We start from the raw sequence: 19195 nt of genomic DNA, 5'->3' as shown, positions 1-19195 counted from the left end.
AAAACCGGACAAGTGCGAGTCGGACTCGCTCACCGAGGGTTCCGTACTTTTAAGTATTTGTTGTTGTAGCGCCAACAGATATATCATAAATTTATCTCATAATGATCGGCAAATTATTAACAACAATACACAATATGAATAAAATAACAATTATAATCAGGGATCGATACCGGTATATATTTCATACAAATTAACCGGTATTAAATTTCAGTATCTCGGTTGGTGGTCAGTAACTTTGTCGCCTTTTGTGTCCTTTGCGTCAAATCCGGTAGTTCTGATTTTGTGCAGACCTGTTTATGATGTTGGCTCAATGAATAATCCATGTTTGGACCTCAAGCGCCGAATGCAACTTTCTCAAAAATGAAAAAAAAAACCGCGATCGCAATCGTTTTTTTTTTAGATTTGGGCGATTATAACCCTAAAGGACTAGTTTTTGATAGTATCTTCTCAGAGCGTTTTTAAAGTAGACTAAATTTGCTACAATACAGGACGAGAATTGTCTCTGTAGATCTAATAGTTTCCAAGATAAAGCCTTTCAAAATTTATAATTTTTTCGAACTTCAATTCGTAGGCTAAGTGACTGCAGTGAGTATGCCTGTATGCACAACTTATGTCTCAGCCGTCTCAGGCGAACCCGCTTGGCATGATTGTTCCTACGGTCAAACAAAGCTGATTTGGCCCGATAGCCACGAGATGGCCGGCTCTCCAGGTCCCATATGTCTTCCTACTCTTAGCAACTGGGGCAAGTTATATATCATTATCATATAATTTAGGGACAACTACCGGACTGGACGCAAACGCTAATTGTATAAAGTTACTGTATTATTAGTTGTAAACGGCTAACTGCACTGCAGTTTGTTTTTCGTAACCAGCCAATTAGACATGCACTGGTGTTTTTTAGAAAGATACAGCCGAGTAGTTAGACCGAGATAAGTCTGCAACGATTTTGATAGCCTCAGTCTAATTCTATAATATTTTTATACGACACAAAAAAATAAAATTCATTGCTATAAACTTGCTCGTCATGCAGATTTGCACATAAAGTAATTGTCCAGGAAGGCATACGTCATGGCCGGCAATTATGCTCCGTTTAGGCATTAAACAATACATTTTTCTTGGGTATCTGCTGAACATGTCATTACGTTTATAGAGCTACATAGTAATTTACGCAGTAAAGGTGTAGGTATACAGCTTTGTAAAAAAATATCTTCATTTTCTTGATCTCAGTGCATAAATTGGTGGTAGGTGCAGTAGGTTCAGAAAATGAAGTTTTTAAAAAGTCGTAGCGCTTTTTTGGATCACAATACGGCTGCCGTAAATTTAATTAGCAATCTTAAGGCCTTTCTCGATGACTTTATCATAACGCCCAGATTTTAAATCCCAGATAGGTACAGACAGATCTACTATTTAGTTAAAACACAGAATAAGTAATAGTACTATATACCGTACAGAAAGGAAACTTCCTACAAAACCAAAGTTCGACAGCGGTTCAGGGACGAATCATGCTGTCCCTTTCGGCTATTTAGGGTTGTCAAAATTCAAGTAATTATTTTATCGGTGGTCATACACGCAAAGGGACGTCAAGTTGTGTTAACCCTAATAATTGCTCGTAGCAATGCTGAGGCGAATGGAGCCGTGAATACCCGAAAGGAAGAGTTTTACACCCATGGTTAAAATTAGTTCCATTGGCCAGTTTGTTATCCAATCCAATCATCCTACCATACCAATTTTGTAATAACATGACAATTGGTTAGTTAAATTGGGGCAATCAATTTAAAGTAGGCTCTCCTAATTTAAACCGCTGGGTAAATAACATAATTAGGAAAGAATGAAGTTCAAATCCAAACGTAACACCGAACTTCGGTTCGGTCGTTATTTTTCAATGTATGAAACTAATATGATACCTTTCATAACAGTTGCCACATTTTTTTTAGTAGATCGTTCATATTCACGTAAATTTGGGGATGCTTTTTTTCGCTCTAACCCACTTCGAACAATACGGTATGTATGGGGTATCGTTGGGTATAGGTCTCCAACAACCATTTTTTGATGAAGTAAATACTTTGGAAATAATCGCTTCGACACAAAAAAAAACGCGTCCCTTCATTTTTTTAACCACTGGTCCAAAAATACGAAAGATTCGTGAAAGTGGAGCTTAATAAAGACGCAATGAAATTTACAACGAACATGATCAGTTAAGCCGTTTTCGTGTTACCGCATAAAATCTTCCCTTAGTAAAAAGACGTTTCTTCAAACCGCTGCAGAGGTACCTACTCCCTGTTGCTTGTTATTTGCAGGATATGATACTTGCTAATAGCCCCATTCGAGGTTGCCTATTGTGACTGACGGACGAGTAACTACGGCACCCGACACTGAGCATGGCCCAACATGCTTTTGGTCGGTTTTATTTAAGTAAATATAGTTGCAAAAATTACTTAATATTTCATCCCGATTTTTTTTCAAATGGAAAACCTATAATTAAAAACTTGTGGATTAAAGCTATAAGGAAGGTTTTTGTCTTAGCATAGCCTTCTAACTGTATAGGGTTTCCGGACATATACTTGGTCAACCCTAACTTATCAGTAGAAAAAGGCGACAAATTTGAAAAATGTAGGTGCGAAGGGTAAGGGCATAGAAAATTAAAACTTCGCGCCTTTTTTAAAATGTGATAGCAAACGAGCCGCCTGATGGGAAGCGGTTATCCTCGCACATGGACATAAGCAGCATCACAGGAGCCACTTAAGGCGGTTCCCTGAGCCAGAAGGCGAAAAATCTCCTTATATGATCCTGTTTTTCTAAGAGGAGTTGATATTCGTAGACGTGGAAAAAATATATGTAGTTCTTGACTATATTATCTTTAATATCATAGCTTCCGATACACGAATTATGACACTTCGCTCGATACAATTCATTCCCAAAGTAACATCTAACTCGGACTTTTAATCCAACTTTACTCGGTTATTTATTATGTGATACCATAAACAAAAAAAGAAGAAAAAACAATCTTAACTTAAATAGTAATTTCATAGCTGTCGAATTTCGATATTGTAGGGTAACGTTTATAAAATAAATAAAAATCGACAAGATTCGATCAAAATTGACACTTGGCGCGCATGATCTTTTCCGTTCTTTCTTGCGAAATGTGACAGAAACAGCGGCAAACCGATGGAACGGCCTTAAGCGTTGCCGACCCTTGAGAACCCGAAATTTTCTACTGACAAAGTTGTTTGACCGGCTATAGTTAAGGACCATCCATGTCCTGTTTCTGCCTTTCACTGTGTCTATATACCACCGTGTCGTGGAAGAGCGCCATTTAGAATTAGAAGTGTGTGCAATTGTGAATACCAACTAAAATGTTTTAATCTAATGAAATAGGTACGCCATACGTCAAGTTTTTTATTCGCGAATTAATCTTCTGGACAAATCGGACCACGGACTTTGTATAACTCTGTCGTACCCATTGCTTAAGCGAGTGTGGTTTAATCGAGTTCCTAGATAAACCAATGTAACGTGACCTAACTGTCCGTCATAACTTTACGTAATCAGAGAAACAACTTATATCGCTCAACCGAAAATTCGACTCGCTCATGCTGGGAGAGCAATTGGAATAATGCTCCAGTGTCTAATGGCTTCGTAGATTTGGCATTAAATTTTTTGCTAGTACAGGTGTTTGTTTACAAAAAATAAGGCTGGGGAATATATAAAGAACGACCGGTGGCGTCGCGTCACAATTCGCTCATCTCTGTCAGAGTAGAGTGCCAAATTTGGGAAAGGAACATTTGTTACCTATTTTGTATAAAAGATGGCGTTCTATTACTCCGTGCTGGTTGTGGCGATTGTGGCTGCTTCTGTAAACCATTGTTCGGTAAGTAACATACTAATATTTTTTGTGTCTAAACTTGATTCTTATGAAGTATCGATGGGTGAGACTATTTGGAACCACTGAGTCTGGAACCATTTGAAAAAATTAAAAAGACCCGAATATTTTATGCCTTAGCAACAGTAATTTAAAAACGATTTGTTTGCGGACGCGCACGTAGATGATTTTTATGCCATTATGCGAAAAAATATAGCATCAGTGGTACACCGTATACGTGGGAGCTCCAACGGGATCCTGAAAATGATAGCCAACAGGTTAGATTCAGTTGTTTTGGGACGATATATCGAACTGCATGTTTGTGAACATGCAATTCACAAACATGTTCACAAACATGCAGTTCGATAGATCGGCCAAAATAATTTGTAATTTATTTGTATGTAATTTAGTGTAGGTACTGTTCTGTAACATAACATAGCCTGTAAGTTAATACTAACAACTATGGACTGTAACTGTCTGAAAATAAATTATTTTTATTTTATATTTATTATTTATTAGTTTTTTTATTCCAAGATTTTATTTTCCATAAGTGCCGAAGAGCCTCACACGCCGGTAAGTTCGGTATAGGTACATACGGTAGACATTAAAATATAATAATATTTTGTTTAATTAAATTATTAACCTTATTCCAATTACCAAGTAGGTATAGGTATGAAAAAGTGTAAACATATGTTAGAAGTCGACTGTACCAGTTTTTGTCACTCTATTCCTGCTATAAACTTTATAATACAATCGGCTTTATAATTTAAGAAACTTAGTGCAGGCAGGTACTTAATAGGTAGGTACCTACCTAAAACATTTGTATGGGACTAATGGGACACGAAGACTAGTATCTTAGAATAATTATATAAAATGTATTTTGGAAAATAAGTTCAGAGTTTGATAAAACAATTTTTCGAAGATATTATATATACGTGTGTTAAGATATTTTTCTCCACACCAGCTGGATAAAGGCTCTCTTGATTTTTCAAAAATTGATAAGAAAGTTGCATTTTATTCACATTTTGAGTTGTTTGCTGGTAGAATTGACTTTTAAATTATTAATATTTATAACGCGGTGTTTTAAATAACTGCAACTGATTACCTACAGTTGCAGTTATTTAAGCCAACTCGCTAAATTAATTAATCTGACCTCTTCTACGAGTTTTTAAAGACGTTTCACTTATGTATTAGATCAAAATATTGTTAAAAAATGTGAGACGTACGGAACCCTTGGGGCGCGAGTTCGACTCGCACTTGACCGGTTTTTTTACCTCAGGCGTTAACAGAAGAACAGAAGGAAACGCTAAGAGAGAAGCTGAAAGCCAATGCGGTAGCATGCGGCTCAGAGCTCGGCGTCGACTCTGAACAGCTGAAGAAGTGGCATCAGGAGAGGACCCACGACGAGAGCAACAAGTGCGTTATCGCGTGCATGTTCAAGAAGAGTGGCCTGGTAAGTTGTTCTGGGCAATAGGGTAGTTGACACATGATCAATTTTATAACTAAATCTAGTTAAATAGAAAATGAGCAATTTATCACAATAAATAGGAAACTTAAAAATATATGAGAATTATAAAAAATACAAGACCTGTTTAAAACAGAAACCTTTTTTTAAAACTCAATAAGGAAAAAAATAACGGTACCATTCGATTCCTTACATTTTATTAAAAAAAATACTGTATAGCAACAATATACATAAACGCAACATTTCACAGACAAAATCGCAATTTCCTTGTTTTCCATACATCGAAACGGCTTCTAAGCAGTGACGTCACGATGTGTTGCCATTTGTGTTAGAGCGTTTGCTCAGTAGTGGCGATGCCAGACTTTAAAACAATGGGTCCCATACAGAAATTTGATCCTCAAAACAAACCCGATCGACTGATACCATAAAAAAAAAAAGTCAACTACCCTATTTCTGCAATTTTACATCCATAGAGCCTGTTTATAAGTTAAAACAAAGCTGGTCCAATCCTATTCCCCATGTAAAAGGCCAGCAACGCACTTACAAACTCCTCTGGTGTTGCGACTATGATGCCAAACTCTAAAATTGTACTCAAATTACCTACCTACTACGTAGCTATTCACTACGTAGCTGTAATCAAAACACACAATGAATATGTATTTTTCTAATTAAAAAACGTTTTGTTTTTCAGATTGATGACCAGGGCCTTTACTCAGAGAGCACCACTCTTGAGAAGATTAAGCCTTATCTGTCAGAGGCCAAGAAGGATGAGGTGAACGCATCAATCAAGGCTTGCAATTCTGGTGAGTGGCACAACACTTGTTCCCTATGAGCTAAATAAATAACATTTTTTTTAAAGGTTTAGCGGATCAGATAGAGAAATGAATTTCACGCTTTTTAGGGTCCCGTAGTAAACTAGGAACCCTTATAGTTTCGCCATGTCTGTCTAAATATATAGTTGGTCAAGCAAATCTTGTAAGTAAATAGGAACAAAGAAAACTATACTCATCCTTTTCTTTTGGGTGCTATTACTAGTGTAAGACAAAGGTAGTATGATTCTCTCTGTCTATGTTTGAAATGAGACAGTCCCTTGACAAACTATAAATCAAATATGCTGACAATGTGGTAAAATAAAAAGTAAAAACTAGAAAAAATATTATTTTAGGGTGGCTAGGCTAAGAAAATATTTTTTTTGGACGGCTGGCCTTGGGAGGTACCTACATGAAAAGTGGGGATGATTTTTTTTTCGCTTCAACCCTATAGTTTGGGGTGTCGTTGGATAGGTCTTTTATAACGAATACGGGTCTTTAAGAACCATTTTTTGATCAACATAATATTCTCGGAAATAATCGATCTGAAAGAAAAAATTGTGTTATCCCCTCTAGTTCCCCTAAATTTTGAACCGTGGGTCCAATAAATATGAAAAAATAATAATCGTGAAAGTAAAGCTTAGTAAACACTTCCAAGGAAGCATATAGCGAACCTGATCGGTCTAGCCGTTTTTGAGTTTTTGCAAACAAGTACCTAGTCTATTTTGACGGACGGGGTAACTACGGAACTTTACACTGAGCATGGCCCGACATTCTCTTGGCCAGTTTTTTATGTTTCATCAGCATGTCGCTAAGTTTGGTTATTTGAAACTAAAAATTTGATTTAATATGAACAATTACGAAAAAACTACGTTTTCTTAAACCATCTTATTTTTTATCTCTTTGTTAACTTCAACAGCTCCTAAAGTATTGATCGTAGAGTAAAAATAAACATAACCAAATTTGTAGTAAATTTTATGTTAAAACTTTTGTCCGAATTAATTATAATGCTATTCGTACAGATATTTGAGATAGGAGCAAAAATAAGGTACCTACCTTCAACCCTCCCCCCTAGACCGTCAGCACCCCCCCCCCCTACCCACGAGGACTTACTATGTTTATCTGGATTGGTATAATTATACCAATTCTTAAAACTACACTGTTTTTTTTTAATTTCTTAAGTTACAGGACGTTTACCTTACTTCGGTACCATGCTTGAGTCGAGTTTTATCTACGAGAGATAGACGTTATGACTGTGAGGGTGTAATTTGTTGCAGTGAATGAACAATCCGTGGGCGACGGCAGCGCTGGCTGTGACCGTGCTTTACTGCTCTACGCGTGCTTCCTACAGCAGAAAGAATTGGTATGTTTCCGTCTTACGTAGTTACTAATAATAAACAATCTAACACTATTTTAATTCACGACGAACTACATAAGTCTGACTAGAGTTCAAAAATTACCCCACCTATCAATCTGCTTGACGTCAAATATTGTACTAAATTTTATTTTAGAGACCAATCACCATCGAAAGTATATAGGTATATGTATACGGAGCTATAGTATATATTCCGTCGTTGATTTTAATGAGTTAAACCCAGAATTGCCAGTGTGATTGTGTGTGCCAAGAGGCCAATTTATTATATACATTATATTTTTCACGTTTTTCTGAGAACATGTGTCAATTATGTGCCTCCCCATAGCACCTACACGTTTAAAGTAATAACTAGCTCAGACTCAAGGGGCACAAACATAGCTAAAAATCCGAATTCGCTTTTGTTCGTGTGCGTTGAGTTAATATTTGTTTAATGGCGGTAGGCGGATCTAGGTACACGGCCGATAACAAATATGAAAATTATATTTGACAAAGCAATGCCTGAATACTTATTGCCTTTTTTAAAATTTATATCTAACTGCCTCTACTTTTTGTTTCAGCTTGGCATCTCGCTGGACTTCGTGTTATAAACACCATAAAAATAAACGTGGATATTAAATACATTTTCCTATTTTCTAATGCTGTTACTAAATGTTTTACATGAATTAAACTAAGTATATATATTACGATATGATGAATTCAAGCATTTTATTAATTTCCTTAATTAATAGCCTCTATAAGTACACGGTGTTTTTTAGGTTTCCGTACCCAAAGGGTAAAAACGGGACCCTATTACTAAGACTCCGCTGTCCGTCTGTCACCAGGCTGTATCTCATGAACCGTGATAGCTAGACAGTTGAAATTTTCACAGATGGTGTATTTCTGTTGCCGCTATAAAAACAAATACTAAAAATAGAATAAAATGAATATTTAAGGGGGGCTCCCATACAACAAACGTGATTACGTTTTTTGCGTAATGGTACGGAACCCTTCGTGCGCGAGTCCGACTCGCACTTGGCCGGTTATTTAAAGTCCGTTAATTTCAAGAGTGCATTTCTGAACTTAAATTAAGTAACTTTCTCAAAGAAATCGGTATTTAAAACAACAGTTTCCTTAAATGTACTTAGCCATACCCCGAAGTTAACGGAGTTTAAAAGGAACACCGTGTCGACACACTATTTAACTTAAAATGCATAAGGACGTAGGTACATCAAGTCGGTTATTAGTTACAACCTTACAACAGGAAGCGACACCGCCAAACGGGCAGGAACCAGATTCGGATTTAACAATATGTTATGGTTTTGATACGACCTTGAAAATAACTCATGCTGATTGGTGCATGCGATCGTCAAGGTCGTATCAAAATCATAATAAATTGTTAATTCTGAACCGGGCTCCTGGAGTTGCATCCAAACTTTATAATAGGAGTAATATTAACTTGATTTGGCAGCGCATCTCGAACCAATGTCAAATCAAATTGAGATTCGACGAAAAGTCATATGGCATATGAATTTAATTACAACCAAATATAAAGGCTTTTTATATTATTTACCGACGTCGGACATACCTATCCTGCGATCTTGGTGTTACGTGAGTTACGACCTAAATACAAAAAAAATGCATCCGTATAAATACTCCACAGACCGACAGTTGCTAAACTCACTTTCAGAAATTTCAAATATTGACTCTCCCCTTTGTGTTCATCCTGGAAATAACTTCATTTGTCAAAAATAATTTGAATTCAATAAGAGTGCGCGTCGCAATTAAATCAGATTTAGGCGACGACGTAACAGCGTGGCTCCGTTATGTGGTATTTGCCTATCTGATTGCGCTTTTCCATCCCATGCCACTTTGTTCACTAACAAAGGTTTATTCGCTATACCTACTTTATATATTTGCATATGTACCTACCTATATGCAATTTTAGTGTTATGTGCAATAACTTATCGTTATATGGCATGTGAAACTGTAAATCGTATTTACCTACTCGATTCTAGCTGAACGTGCCACTGTGTTACTAGGCGATATTCTCATTTCAACAGTCGGAGACTGCCTGTTAGGATTAATCATAAACATCCTATCTTTTATAAGTATATATAAATGCTTGTGTCCTTTACTGACTGACTCATCAACGTAGAGCCGAAACTACAAAAGGTAGAAAGTTGAAATTTGCACACAAGATTACATTTAAAACGTTATACAAGAAATAAGAAGTGGTTTTGAGAAATTCAACCCCTAAGTGGGTTAAAAAGGGGATTAAAGTTTGTAACGGAAACACGGTGTTTTTTTAAGTCCGTTAATTTCAAGGGTGCATTTCTGAACTTAAATTAAGTAACTTTCTTAAAGAAACCGGTATTCTAATTAACTCCATTTTGGAGATAATCAATAAATAATTTTTATCTGATGAGGCTTCTGGAAACGATTTGAGTAGGGACTTAAAATTAGTAGGAATAGACAATATTAAGAAAGTACAAAAAATTGTTCTTTAGAAAATTCAGCCCTTAATAGGGTTAAAAAGGGGTTAAAAGTGTATTTCGGGAAATAAATCCATGCGGAAGAAATCGTGGGCAACAGCTAGTTCTCTATATTTTAAGGTGGACGATAAGGGAATGTACGCAGTAAATGTTGCAATATAAAATATTAAGAAATTATCCAAAGCCCCAAGATTGAAGAAGGGATGGATGCTGCTCGACGCTGTGTTGTTGGTATGTCTCAAAATTTCTGCCACAATTCTCACGTTCTACTACACCTACCTTACCTCGTCCTTCTATGCACCTAAATAGTTAGTTAGTAGAGCGCCGTAGAATATTTTCTAGAAAACTTAAGATTTCGCGTCCGATGTGCCATGACATTTCACTTGTCGATATAAAAACAGACAAGATAAAAGAATAAGAGTAAAACGAGTTTACACCTCTTTAATATCTCTAGCGGCCCATCATACAAAAAAGGTTGATTGGCAGTTAAATTTTAATCAATGGTACTTATTAGAAAATATAACTGAATTTGTTTCGTTTTAACCCTTAAGTCCATAGCGTCAACATACTTAAAACAAAAACGCATCTCTACAATAAAAAAATACGGTTCGAAATCGAATGATTAGAAAGGAATGTGAAATGGTTTAAGGGTTAAATCGAATGAAACAAAACAAAAGCAACGCTGTTCCATTTATAGTCGTTAGTTTTGTACTCAGAATAATGACTAAAGCAAAGAAGCCGGGCAAAAATAAAAGCTTGGTAAAAGATATCGTATTCACAACACGTTATTACTTTTTGTCTGTGAGTGAGTGAGACAACAATTCGCAAGTTCTTTCGTTTTTTTCAGTATTGTCATAAGATGAACTGAGGGAAATGTCAAATGGTCCTATGTGGTTCTATAATATAATCCAGCCAAATAAAATATATGTTCGTTATTTCATAGGTAGGTGTCAACTGTAACAACTTGACATAGTCGTATTATTTTAGTTGAAATATTTCGGGATGTTTAAGCGGTCATCTTGGTTTATTTTAATTATATTGTTGCTATTCCTGAAAAATTGTTGGAAATCGTGCTGAGTTTTTATTTGTAATGGTTTGAAGTTCCCTTTGTGATAATGTCTTGTGTGATCGAGGGCTGTAAATCGCATACAGGAAGAAAAGAAAATACGCACGAACCGATAACCTTTAATCGGTGAGTTTTGTTCAATTTTGAAGAATTAATTTATAGGACCTGACCCTAAACATAGAAATCGATATGTTGTTTATGTAATTATTACTAACATTATTACTTGCATTCAAGTCTATATAGATTTTTGCATATATTTTCGAACTTTTCTGCTAAGTATGAAAGGTTATATTTTTGGCATAGTGATGTATCGACCTCAGATCAATAACCTATCGACATTTACAGCTTTCTTATAGTTTGGCCCAGGACTGTCTCATTTTAATTGATGAGTACAGTCAAGGGCATAAATATATATATACATTCCCAAAGTCTCAAAAATATGTGTACGCTCAGACAATAAAATCGTGTTCACATATTTTAAGCCATTTGTCTGGATCGATATTTTTGCCTTCGACTGTACCTATAGTTTTCTTTGTTCTTACTTACTGACAGATTGTGTTTGCCAGACTATAGTTTAATACTAAAAACCGGTCAAGTGCGGGTCGGACGCGCGCATCAAGGAGACCGTACTTTTTAGTATTTGTTGTTATAGCGGCAACAGAAATACATCATCTGTGAAAATTTCAACTGTCTAGCTATCACGGTTCATGAGATACAGCCTGGTGACAGACAGACGGACAGCGAAGTATTAGTAATAGGGTCCCGTTTTTACCCTTTGGGTACGGAACCCTAATAAAAAAGACATTAATGATCATTGATGAATGTTCCTTTTATTAATATTGTTGGTCACAAAACTCAACTTTTTATTTCAGTTTTCCAAAGGACGAGGAATAGGGGATATTACTGCAATGTTCTGCCACCAGAGTGCAGCACTAGCTTTTTTAGTGCACCGTAGAGTAACTTATTCATACTGTACCTTTAACAGGTTTTTGACAAGTTTTCAGGGGACCTACCGGAAAACTCGAATCCGAAATTTCGTTATCTAGCTGCCTCTTTATCGCTCGAATACGCAAGAGTGACAGAGATGTTAGATAACGAAAGTTCGATTTTCTTGTTTCGCGATAGACCCTCAGATTGTGATAGTGGCGCCACCTACGCCGAGTTTCGCGTAATATTCCCTATTATTAAATAAAAAAAATATATTACACGAACGTTTTTTTTTTCATTTCCTATTTGGTACAGTCAGCTGCAGAGAAAAGGTACCCCACGTCCATACTAATTTACAGAACTTTGTATGCAGGGGGGGTGCCTTTTCTCTGCAGCTGACTGTACATGATTAGAAACTATACTTAGTCTTTTAGCATTAGAAAAAACGGTAAACCATTTCCACGTGTCTTTTTATTGACAAGTTTTTTTATAAATATAGCAATATTTTACTTATGAAAGCAAAAGTATGTAAATGATCGTATATTATATTTGTTGTGACTTATTTTAAGTGTTTTTCGATAAAACGACACGTTAAGATCGCTCGCTTTCTTTCTAATGATAAAAAAACGAGAGGTAGAGTTAGACGGTTCTGAGTGGTAGACTGCAAATGAGATAAAAGCTATATTAGGTACATGCATTAATCCTCATATCAGGCGGCTCTTTGATTCCAAGGATTGCATAATTTTTATACTTTTTAATGAATTTTAGAATATGAAAATTATAAAAAGTATAAAAGTTATGCAATCCTTGTATTCCACGCATTTAATTTCATTTTATTTCAACGAGCCGCCTGCTACAGATTTCTTGAAATTGCCGCGTTTTTTCAGGTTCAACTTTCATTAGCCAGACTATTATCAATTGGCCAATTTCGTGATTATTCTTTTTCCCCTCACTAGCTCGGAAAGCCGTCTTTTATCCTTTAAAACAAGCGGAGAAAAACGCATTTTATCCACTAGTGGGGAAAGTAATTTGACCTTGAATGGAGCATGTTTAAGTAGCTTGACAGATAACAAAACGTAAAACGCTCATAATAATGGTTCGTTCGATATTAATTATCATTAAATAAATGGTTTGAGAATGTAATAAAAAATACCAAATTTAGATTTGTTTAAAATTCCATAAGAAACGTTAGATTTTTTATAATGATGTTAAATATAATTCTGAATGCACAAGTTGAGTCGATGCAATTTCAAAACGCATCGTTGACATTTCATACGTCAGAACAGAAATGTCAACATTGTCAACAAAATTTTTACTTAAAAGCACTTCTCACCGACTCACGTAAAAATCAGAATTTCCAGTGTTTCTGTTATAATATCGTACAAAAATAAGTGATTCCAGTGATGAATATGATCTAACGCCTGTGGATGTTGCACTTTCCTCGCTATAGTGAGGGGAAAAGTTTTGTGTAACACACGGGTGCAAATGTATTTTACTTCTTGTGTGTTGAAACGCTCGCTACGCTCAGGATTCTATTTTAGAACCACTCGCTTCGCTCGTGGTTCAACTATAGAATCCTTTCGCTTGCTCGCGTTTCAATTCCACACTCGCGGGTAAAATACAACTTTGCACCCTTGTATAACAAATAACTATTACACGGCACATAAACTTATGCATAATTTATCGATATAAAAAGTCGACACAGTTACATCCCTAGCAAATTATCAAACTTATGACACCGTACGTAAATGAGAAATAACAAGCATATATGCATCTCTTTTCGGCACATTATCTAATTCGTAAGGAAGTAAAGTACGGGTATACATATTTGCGAAGCATTTTTGCCCGACTTCTATGCTTTAGTCATTATTCTGAGGTTTTGTAGCTGCGGCCCACCATTTTTTATGCAGGTAAGTAGCACGTACGGTTTCACTTACAATAATTAGACAAAGAGTTATCCCTTAGGGGCCAGCTTGAAAGCTAACGACTTATAATAATAATTCGAATTTCATCGGAGGTAATTTGTAGGTACTAGTATTAGGACCGTAGGACGCTAGAGGTTAAAATGACAAGTAACCTAATAGGGTTAAGTATGTACCTATTTTTGTGCTTATGTGATATTTATATAAAACACAACGTATTGCAGTGAATGATAAACCTGTCAGGTGGCGCCAAAGGCAGCGACTGGTCTAAGATCCTGGTCGATTGTCTAATGAAAGACTTTCAACCCTATGACCACCAAAGACGTCACCTGACGTGCGCGGCTACAGCCCAATATCAACCTTCGTGCATCCTGACAAGGTTTACGAAGACGCGCCGCACATGATAGGTGTGGCGTTCAAAGGGTTCCTTAAGAACTCCACTGTCTTTACATTTTCCATGGTTTGGCAAAAAAAAACTTACGTTGGAATTATTTATTTCCAGACTAATCATGATACATGATGTAAGGAATTTACAAAATTATAAATACTATGAGCTATCACATAACGAGCTATAATAAAATATGTAGGTAATACTAAACTCCACCATAAGGAAATAAATAAAATATAACATAACATAATTAAGAAAAGTATTCATAAATCTGTGTAAAATGAGTTCGAGCATAGTTTTATACTTAAATTATGTCACGACTATATACTTTTATAAACCTACTTAGTAATCTAGAATTAAGACTATTTATGAATTACGTGCTCCTCAAATTACATTATTTTCTTAATCAGGTCATAAGTTCTGTCACAAAGGTTTTGACTGATAAAACGTAATATAAAGCCTTTAATAAAAAAAAGTAAGACATGATTTGAAAGCTTGTTTTATATTTCATTAAAACGTAATATAATTAGTTTAAAATTTAGATCGCGGCTTTCTTCACTACTACTTGTTTACTTTGGGAAACGCGACTGGATTGTAAAAAATTATACTTCACAAAAGGGAGTAAAAATCAGTGTCAAATAGGCACAATTGATAAATTATATGAACCAACTTTATTAGAACGTTATTTTATCACCAGCATTTAGTTCTCCAACAATTCTGTACTTTTTTTTTTATTACATAAAGGCAAGCATTTGACCGCAATCTCACCTGATGGTAAGTGCCGATGCGGTCTAGGATGGATCATGCTTACCTAAAAGATGTCTATTCACTCGATTTAAAAAGATCTAAGTTATAGTGGACTGGGAATATATTTGCAGGAAGTGAAATCCAACACGCTTATTTTTCACTGCCATCCAACGAGTAGGTTTGGTAAAACATGAACAGTTGCAATTCTCGCAGTCCGATGCACATGAATTATATCTCTAAAGAAAGGTAAAAGATCCCGCTTTTGTTTTATGTAAGAAACAACCATGTAAAAAGGAAAAATAAACAAATAGGGATCAAAATCACCATGAACAGGCCGCGTATTTTTTTACATGATTTTTTATTACCTTTTTCTGCATATTACATAGAAATATGCAAAACTGAGAGAACAAATTACGTTAAATAGTATTATAAGTAATTCAGCATTAAATAAGTTTTCAACCCATATATATGAATAATAAGGGATCTGTATCTATCTTTTTTATCAGTAAAAATCTTTGTGACACAACTTATGACCTGACTAAGTTAGTAAGTCGTAGGTACTTTTTGCCTGCCTCGTATAAGTAATACTAACATCGTTTCATTAGAAAATTCATACTAAAGAATTCTGAAACTAAAATTATGGATCTGAAAACAACCGAAAGCGAAAGAAAAATACCTGAAGTTACTGCAGTGTTATTAACCGTTTCGCCGCCACGTCAATGAAGTAATAAAGTGTCATCAACGCCATGTCAAAAACTACACGTAAACACCCCGTATAACATAGCCGTGGCAAGTCGTGGCGTGTGGGGCACGATTATGTACTGACTTTAGGTATATCAAGTCAATGGCGGCGAAAAGGTTAAAAAATCAAATGGCACTGACTACACTTTATTACCTAGCTATATTGCTTCGTACCAAAGATTTTACTAAATGACAAATCCATGTTCACAATAAAATAAAAATTTCGTTACTGTGGTATATAAATTATAATATAACAGAAGCAATGTTGATTTTCCATTGCAACACATTTGAACATTTTATTATTGTCAATATACCTATCAAATTAAATATACTGCACAACAAGAAAAAGATGTCCCAGAACGCTGCAGCACAATAAATTAAAAAAAAATATATGTGTGCAAAACAACTCTTTGAATAACTTTACAATAGTTGTTCTTAAAACTATCCTAATTATAAGTACAATATAATTCAGTAACTACCTATACGTACTAAGTTTAAAAAGTATTAGACCATATTGATCAGTTGAGCACTTGATTAAAACTTACGATAATATTATGCTTTTAGCCTTCAATTATGGAAATTTCAATATGATAAAGCTAATAGGGCATCAATCCAGGAAAATGGCAGATATAAATTGATAATTTAGTTCCCCACAGACAGAAAAAAGTTGACCCGTTACCCTTGCCGACCTTTTTAAAAAAAACGGCATGCCATTGGAAATATTAGCTACTTGTTTCTTATTATTTCGCAATACTGATATAATCAGCAAGGTATTCATAGTTGAAGTATTTGACACAATATTTTGGTTTGGAAAAAAATAATTTAAAGAAATAATAAAATGTCGATCCCAAACAAAATAATTGTTGATATATCTCGATAAAGTACTAAAGATATGTATTAAAGACTAGTAGGTAATTACACTTAAATAAATAATAAGTTTAATCTATTATAAATACCTTACGAAGATTTAATTTATCTTAATAGGCCTGATTATATTGTAATAAGTCAAATATTTTACTAAGTTACAAGGAATATATTCAAATGGTTTGTTTTTAAATATAAAAATAAAATTAATATAGCGTGACTAAGAAATATAATAGGTAAATAGTAAAGCTGGAAAACTAATAATATCTCTACTTGTCTATTTTAAGTTTGTAAATGTCGTTCAAAATAGACAAATAAGATTCACTAAGTAAATATAGTAAAATAATTTAATGTCCACATAAATAGTTAAATTAGCATCACACCCAAGTCTAGATATATGATGGTCATACTTGTTATAGGTATATGTATTATACAGACTGATGTGAGGATGTGATATGGCGATATTGCACTAGCAAGAGCTGACTTTGACTTTATTACACAGATAAAATATAATATTAAGCTTGAAAGATAAATATATGAGGCAGGTAAGCTAAGTCTGAACTCCAGGAGTGTTGGTACTATAATGAGTAATAGAATAATCACATATTATTGTGCGTTCTTCAACTTATACGTCTTCGTAAAATTTGATATTACATCAAAACATGTAAATTAAATCAATATATGGGGAATTTTCCATGAAAAGGGACCTTATTGTCGATGGCGCTTACGCCGCACAGCGCCGCGCGGCATTGTATTTATATCGGAGCATCGTTAATAATGGCGTAAGCGCCATCGACAATAAGGTCCCTTTTTGTAGAAAATACCACATATATTAAAGTTAACAGTGTTAAATCATAGATGAATCACATATTTGGATAATAAATATAGAAAATTAGCATATTTATTATGTAAATAAATTTACGTAGCTACAATTCTAACACAATTGTTATCCACACAATACACACACATATTAAAAAGTAAGAATATTAAAATATTGCAGTTTTAACGTAAAATACGTCGCATTAGATATAGCCGCTTCATAAAATACATATACATATAATTGGCTACATTCTTATATAACCGCTAGCTTTTCTAAAGTAAAAGACTAAATATATATTATATTATCCACAGTACAGCCGAGCGATATTTTAATATAATATTAATACTGAAACATTGAGAGGAAATGGAATATTTTGTTCTATATCAACATTGTACACCTATTTAATAATGGGGTTACTGTGACTTTGATCTGTTTGCGGTTATTTTAACAAAGTGGATGTCTAACGATAGTTAAATTAAAAGTTAGTACATTAAAGTAGTCGTATACCTATTGAGTATTTTTACTGATGCACGAAACCTTTGCCAATCTTTGAGGTTAAGCTTTCAATTAATTTAATTACGTACAAGTTACGTACACGTATTTGTTAGATTACTTCAAAACATCTAAGTTAAAATTACTGAAATGGTTTTTGTTACAATTTAGTATACAATTATCTTTGCGCGACTTATGTTTAAAACTGAACTAGAAGAAAGTTGACATATACTTTTTTGATAAAAGAATATAAGTGACCTGTTACACATTATATGAAAGTCCATACCCAAGTCACATAGGCAGCTAAATAAAATTATGTTCATTACTAAGTGCGATTTTTTTAAAGAGAACTAGTTTAGAGAGATCCTATAATATTCGTTACCTACTTAAAGTCGCAATAAGGTTAAACTCAATCGCAATTTATTTCGCTTTCACTGTGTAGTTTGCACAGTGAACATTACATTTTGTTTCTTCTACTACTTATGGAATTTTTGTGGAAAGATACCAGTTGTTACGATACATGTAATAGCTTACTACACAACCAGGTACGTTTTGAAACAACACACACTGATGAATGACGAATATCCAACAAGTAATAATAAAATGCATAATTGCATTTATTGCATATTCCAACACCTAGCCACTGATAAGTGCAGTTTAACTAGGCTTACTTTATTGAATAATGATAATCGTATACCCAAACTACGTGTAAGCCGAAAGATTGGACATAAAAAGGTCACAGTAGCAACTTTTCCTAAAACGTCGACACGGAATCAAAATAGGCCAATAAACACCCTTGGAGTGGGTGACAATTCAAACTACTGCCAAATTTTCATTTGTCATGTATGGTTATCGATGGATTTTCAATTAAACGCGATTTACAAGTATTTTGATAAATTTTATAGTCTTATATTTATTTCATAAGTGGCAAGTCGTTCGATTTGTAGTTGGCCCCGAACGGATAATCCTGCAAAAAAGGGTCGTGTAATTCCAATCAAGGTGAAAGAAGGACGATTACGTTGGTACGGGCACGTAATGAGGCGTGAAGAAACTCATCCCATAAAACGGGTCCTTAATCTCCCAGAACAGCCGAAGGGACAAGGCAGGCCACCTTCTACATGGTGGTCTAACGTGCAAAGAGAGTTCCAGAAGCAGAAAATTAACCCACAGACAACCCGAAATAGAATTCTTTGGCGCAAATGTACGGTCGGTGCCCCAACTTAAATAACCAAGTTGCCATACTAATTGTATA

At 34.9% G+C, this 19195-nt stretch overlaps 1 protein-coding gene across 1 annotated transcript; it reads left to right on the top strand.

The window, feature by feature from the left end:
* The first annotated feature begins 3707 nt into the window (after positions 1-3707).
* On the top strand, positions 3708-8200 carry LOC134747721 (uncharacterized). Its single transcript, XM_063682345.1, has 5 exons — positions 3708-3865; positions 5136-5309; positions 6013-6124; positions 7408-7493; positions 8063-8200. The coding sequence occupies exons 1-5, from the start codon at positions 3803-3805 to the stop codon at positions 8090-8092; spliced, it is 465 nt and encodes a 154-aa protein (XP_063538415.1). The 5' UTR covers positions 3708-3802; the 3' UTR covers positions 8093-8200.
* Positions 8201-19195: the final 10995 nt, after the last annotated feature.

The sequence above is a fragment of the Cydia strobilella genome, chromosome 15 (genome assembly GCF_947568885.1).
Source record: "Cydia strobilella chromosome 15, ilCydStro3.1, whole genome shotgun sequence".
NCBI classification, from domain to species: domain Eukaryota; kingdom Metazoa; phylum Arthropoda; class Insecta; order Lepidoptera; family Tortricidae; genus Cydia; species Cydia strobilella.
Note: the sequence above shows the minus strand (reverse complement) of the source record. Positions and strands in the feature narration are given on the sequence as shown.